The sequence below is a fragment of the Octopus bimaculoides genome, chromosome 5, assembly GCF_001194135.2.
Source record: "Octopus bimaculoides isolate UCB-OBI-ISO-001 chromosome 5, ASM119413v2, whole genome shotgun sequence".
NCBI classification, from domain to species: Eukaryota; Metazoa; Mollusca; class Cephalopoda; order Octopoda; family Octopodidae; genus Octopus; species Octopus bimaculoides.
Window position 1 is genome coordinate 22371782 of NC_068985.1, and position 5709 is coordinate 22377490.

Here is a 5709-nt window from a genome sequence, read left to right on the forward strand (position 1 = left end):
AAAAGACATTCGAGCGAGATCGTTGCCAGTGCCGATGGACTGGCTCCTGTGCAGGTGGCACGTAAAATACACCATTTCGAGCGTGGCTATCGCCAGTACCGCCTGACTGGCCCTCGTGCCGGTGACACGTAAAAGCACCCACTACACTCTCGGAGTGGTTGGCGTTAGGAAGGGCATCCAGCTGTAGAAACTCTGCCAGATCAGATTGGAGCCTGGTGTCGCCTCCTGGTCCACCAGTCCTCAATCAAATCGTCCAGCCCATGCTAGCATGGAAAGCAGACGTTAAACGACGATGATGATGATGATGATGATTAAGTCTGAGAATATATTTATTAAATTAAATTTTATTCTATCTTTGTGTGCATGCAGGGTATGCATTGCCCCTCTAATGTCTTTTTTTGTCATTTGTAGAGCATTACTCATGATAGCCATATAACACAGTCTCATGCTGGGTGTCAATGACAAAATACTAACAACAGTGTGTTCTTATGATGATAGTATTAAGTTAGTTCTAGAGTTGATCATCGCGTGTGATTTATAATGGTTTATAAATATAAGTTTGACATTTAAAAAAAAAAAAATTCTCCTTGACTGGAAAACTTATGACTTATAACATTTATATTATTCTGAATTATATTTAGATGGGGAGAACAGATGTTAAATTTATGATCTACAAAATATCGGGAAATACATTTTTTTTCCAGTTAGTGTATTTTTATGTATTATATTGTCTTTTGATCTTTCATTTAAGGATAATCCACGATTCAAAGAGAACAACCTGAATGAAAAGCTGATTATGTTCACTACCTGGGTTATGATGAAGGTAAGATATGGGATTTTTTTTTATGAATTAGAGGGGAGGTAAGGGCTGCAACCATAACCTTCACATGTCCTCTGAGATTAGTGAAAATGATGTGGTTTATGTTTAACTTGAACATCTGTAATTGAGAAGGAAGATGCAGGCAAGAAAGAAATTTCAGGATTTGATCTCAGGATTGGGTACAGTGGTTAGTGGGGAGTCTGGATATTGTGACACAATTGGGGTGGGTAAGTGAGTGTGTTGAGTGTGCCTGGGCAGAAATGGTGATATGCAACTAACTAGTTCGGAGGATAGTGATTAAATAGGCAGAAAGACAAGACAATATAGTAAAGGACCAGAGATTGTGTTGGTGAGTGACTTAATGCTAATCAGTCACACGACCTTCTTTTGGGTGTAGTCTAGAATTGACAACGTTTGGATGTGGTTTATAGCAGCTGCAACTTTCCAAAAGTAGGAACAGTGCTCCATTTTGCTCCTTACAGCTCAAACCTTCAGGTGAAGTACAAAATTGCTTGTTTGAGAGGAGCAGTGATTGTTTTTTGTGATGTTGAAAGAGATTAGATTGATATATCTTCATTCAAGGATGTTTTAAGTTCTCTATTCATGAAGGCTGTGCAAATTTAGTTTGAGGTGTGTAAGTTGCATGTGGATGATGCTTGTATGTTATTTTATTTCATTCTGGTGTTGTCATTTTAATGTTTTTTTCTAAAATAGTAAAACAGAAACACTTAATTTTTGAACATTTGACAAGTTTTCTTTTTAAGTTTTGTCTTTAGTAAGTTTATCATTTTTTAATTATATTTGCTTAGTTAGAAATTTTGTACTTTTTTTTTCCATTATTTAACTTTGCTATTTTCCCAAATGTTGTGAAATATTTCTGCCATTCTGTTTATTAACTCTATATCTTATCTGTTTCTAACTCTCAAATTTCATTTATATATATATGATTTTTTCTACTCTTATTTTTTTTTTAGTCTTTAACTCTGAGAACCAAACACATTATGCTAACAATGGGTTCGGACTTTCAGTACAGTAATGCCAACGCTTGGTACAAGAATCTAGACAAACTTATTAAGTACATTAATGCCAAAGTAAGTTGTGCTTTTATATATATATCTTTAATTCATGTTTCTTTTTCAATGTGTTTATAGCTATTGCAGGTTCTTTGATGGAACAAAGAGTTATATTTTTGAAAATTCTTTCCTACATATTTATCAGAGACATTTTTGCGTCAATTTCTCCAAATCTAGACAGAGGTTCTACAACATTCAAAATAATTTATTTTCATGTTCTGCCAGCAAATACTAACTTGGTTGGAAAAACGAAAAAGACAGTGTAGAGAATTGCTGGGTGTTACTTATAGACAAGCTGTCATGGAAGTGAACTAAGCAGAAAGCTAAGGTATATCCATATAAGAAAGAAGCGGACAATCAGAGATTTTTCTTTCATTTTATGGTTTGATCTGGAAGAGAAGATAATACTGATGACCTTCACAAGTCTTCTCACCGAGACTGATGTGACTGATGCAATTGATGCTCACTTTAGATATCCATAAAATGATGTCTGCAAGAAAAAAAATTTTTGGAAAGGGAGTTTCCAAGGGGTGATATTCTAGGGAGGAAGGATTAATACAGGGCTGAGCGAGGTGTGGGTTAAGATACATTATGGGTGATAACAGAAGAGACAAGTAGGTCTATGTGTATAGTAATCAATTAGTTGAGTTTGAATAAGTAGAGTGAAGGAACAACACATTTGTCATGTTTGTGGGTTAGTTGGTTGCAATGAGTTGTTGAGTGAGAAGTAGTCTTTGCCAATCAGTCTAAAGGTTTTCTCTTGGATGTAGTCGAGGAAGTTTATGTATGTAGCAGCAGTAGCATTATCCCAGATGTAAGGACACTACTCCATTGTGAGCCATACTTGAGCTTTGCAGTGAGTCGTCAGCAGTTTTGATCTTTAATATTAAGAGGATGAGGAGTTTGGCCATGTTTCAGATGATGTTTTAGTGGTTTTCGGATGAATCAAGATGTCTGTCAGAAATGATGTGAGCAAATTTGTCTTCAGTGACAATGAAATGAAAGGGATTAAAAGAAAAAATGTTACGATAGGCTATTGTTGACTCTACTCTCTTCATGTAAACCAATATAAAAAAGTGTATTAAGTCTTAATTTGACTTAGTGGATTTGTCAAGCTCAAGATTATTTAAAAAAAGGTTCAAATTTCAGGCTTTTTAGATATGCTGGCATATCAACTTTGTTTTTGATAGATTTTTCAAAATTAGCCCTTTCTCTGGCAACTTTTTTTGGAGAAAAACGTTTCATTTTCAGATAAATTTTTTTTTAACAGTTGAGCTTGCACTCTCATCTGATGTATCCAAGCTTCTAATAGAAGGTTCATGCTCCTTGTCATCTTCTGAGCCTGACATCTGGGCGTAATTTGTAAAAGAAAAGCAGATAAAAACTGAGAAATGCTGAGAATTGATGTATAAACTCATCTGTGTCTGTTTTTGAAACTATGTTTTGGATAAGTTTACTTGTCATACTCTGAAAAAGACAAATTAGGTGAAAACAAGTTAACTTGTCTTTGGCAGGTAATGAGTTAAACTGCTGAGTTTTATGCCTTGATGTGGTGCCTAGTGTAAATTTTGACAGAAAAAGGTTTAGATAATTTTTACCACTTTGTTGGATGTAGAATAACCTGTATGAGTCAGAATTATAAATAGTAATGAAATATTGGGTTTGAAACAGAGGTTCTACTGCAGCTGGACTAGAATAAATTCAGTGTGATTGTTGTGCATCATTGTCATGATTATCATCTCTCCTGCAATAACAAATACGTTTTTCCATGCTGTTAGTAACTGAAGAAGCAAACGTTTACTATAACATCAGTCCCTTAATTTTATATGCTTTATCCATTGTATTTTGCAGCAAGCAAAAGGCAGCAAATTGAATTTGATTTATTCTACCCCATCATGCTACCTTTATCAACTAAACAGAGCAAACATTACATGGCCTGTGAAAACAGACGATTTTTTTCCATATGCTGACCGACTTCATAGCTACTGGACAGGTTATTTTACCAGCAGGCCTGCAATTAAGCAGTTCATTCGAGAATCTAGCAATTTATTCCAAGTAAGATTGTGTTGAAACAATGACAGTTCAGTTCAATTTTGCTGTTTATCAATGACAAGAAAATACATGCTAAAAAAAAAAAAGAGAATTAATATTCAAAGTATGGTACTAATATGTGATTTCTATTAATAATCCTATTTATTAAGGTGGTGTGCTGGCAGAATTGTTAAGTGTAAGGTGGTGAGCTGACAGAAACGTTCACCCTCTGCATGCGATTAGACTCAGAAAGTTTGAGAAGAACCCATCGACCCAATTTGCTGACTTTTCCGATGGCACATAGGTGTTGATGAATGGTTGAATGACCAAATCCAAGCTTCTCTGCTAGTTCCTCAACAGTTCCGATGGGATTTTGTTCCACCAGGTTTTGTAGGATGTCCTCATCAAGCTCTACAGATCCTCCAGGATGAGGCTCGTCTTCTAGGCTGTAGTTTCCAGCTCAGAATTCCTGGAACCACCATTGATATCGGTTTATACTTATTGTCCAGTCCTCATATACTGCATTAATATTCCTCACACTTTCCAATGTGTTGTTGCTTTTATTGAACTCATAAAGCAAAATATGCCGAATATGCTCCTTTGTTGCTTCCATTATAGCTTTGAAAAAATAGCTGTTAAAATCGAACTGCACTCTTCAAAACTTGCACTAAGAATAAGGACAAGGTAAAATTACTACCTGCTTTTATAGCAAGTTGATGCAGGTAGTTTATCTAGTCTCGTTCCACCTTTCAGTTCATGCAATTGAAAAAAACTGCATTATTTATGGGATGACCCGATATATCTTTTATCTTTTACTTGTTTTAGTTATTAAACTGTGGCCATGCTAGGGCACCACTTTGAAGAATTTTTAGTTGAGTGAATCGACCCCCCACTACTTATGTTTTTTAGTTCTCATGCTTATGCTATTGTTCTCTTTTTGCTGAACCGCTAAGTTATGGGGACATAAACACTCCAACACCAGTTATGCGGTGATCGGGGGCAGACACAGACAGAGGGAGAGTGCATAGTTATATTTAATTCCACAGGGTTGAAAGTCAAAGTCAACTCCAATTGAGTTTGAACACAGAATGAAGAAAAACAATCTAGTGTAATGTTATTTAGGCACACCAGTAAAAATATAATAACAATAAAAATTAAATAAACCATTAAAAAAACGGAAGTTTTTTAATTAACATTCTAAATCTGAAATAACTAAAATAAGCATCAGAAAAATTTGACAGTAAATTTTGTTATTGCTTTTGCTTTGGAAATATTTTGACAGGTCACTCGACATTTAGACGTGTTCGCTCAACTTCAGAACCACATAGATTTGTTTAGAGTGTGTAAGTAAAGCTTTTATTTATTCATTTTTTTCACTCCTCTGAGTAGAACCTTGTGCAAACCCTGGGCCAATTGAAGTCTTGAGTGGATTTAGTAGATGGAAACTGAAAGAGTTTGTTGCAGAGTGGTTGGTGTTAGGAAGGGCATCCAGCCATAAAATCCCTGCCAAAACAAAGTAGCCTAGGGTAGTTTTTCTACCTGGCTGGCTCCTGTCAACTGTCCTACCCATGCATGCATGGAAGATGGACGTTAAACAATGATGATGATGGTGATACATATATATATATATATATATATATCTTTTAGTTGTTCCAGTTATTAGACTGTAGCCATTGAAGAGTTTTTAATCAAATGAATTGACTCCAGTACTTATTTTTTGTTTAGCCTGATACTTATTCTGTTGGTCTTTTTTATTGAATCGCGAAATATGGGGATGTAAACACA

The 5709-nt window shown here is 35.4% G+C and overlaps 1 protein-coding gene across 1 annotated transcript in view; it reads left to right on the forward strand.

The window, feature by feature from the left end:
- The window catches only part of LOC106883085 (lysosomal alpha-mannosidase), a 51033-nt gene that overhangs the window by 15543 nt on the left and 29781 nt on the right, over positions 1–5709 (forward strand). The window contains exons 7-10 of the mRNA XM_014933977.2: positions 752–823; positions 1795–1911; positions 3745–3948; positions 5207–5267. Coding sequence (XP_014789463.1) covers positions 752–823; positions 1795–1911; positions 3745–3948; positions 5207–5267 — 454 coding nt within the window. The remainder of the gene's footprint in view (positions 1–751; positions 824–1794; positions 1912–3744; positions 3949–5206; positions 5268–5709) is intronic.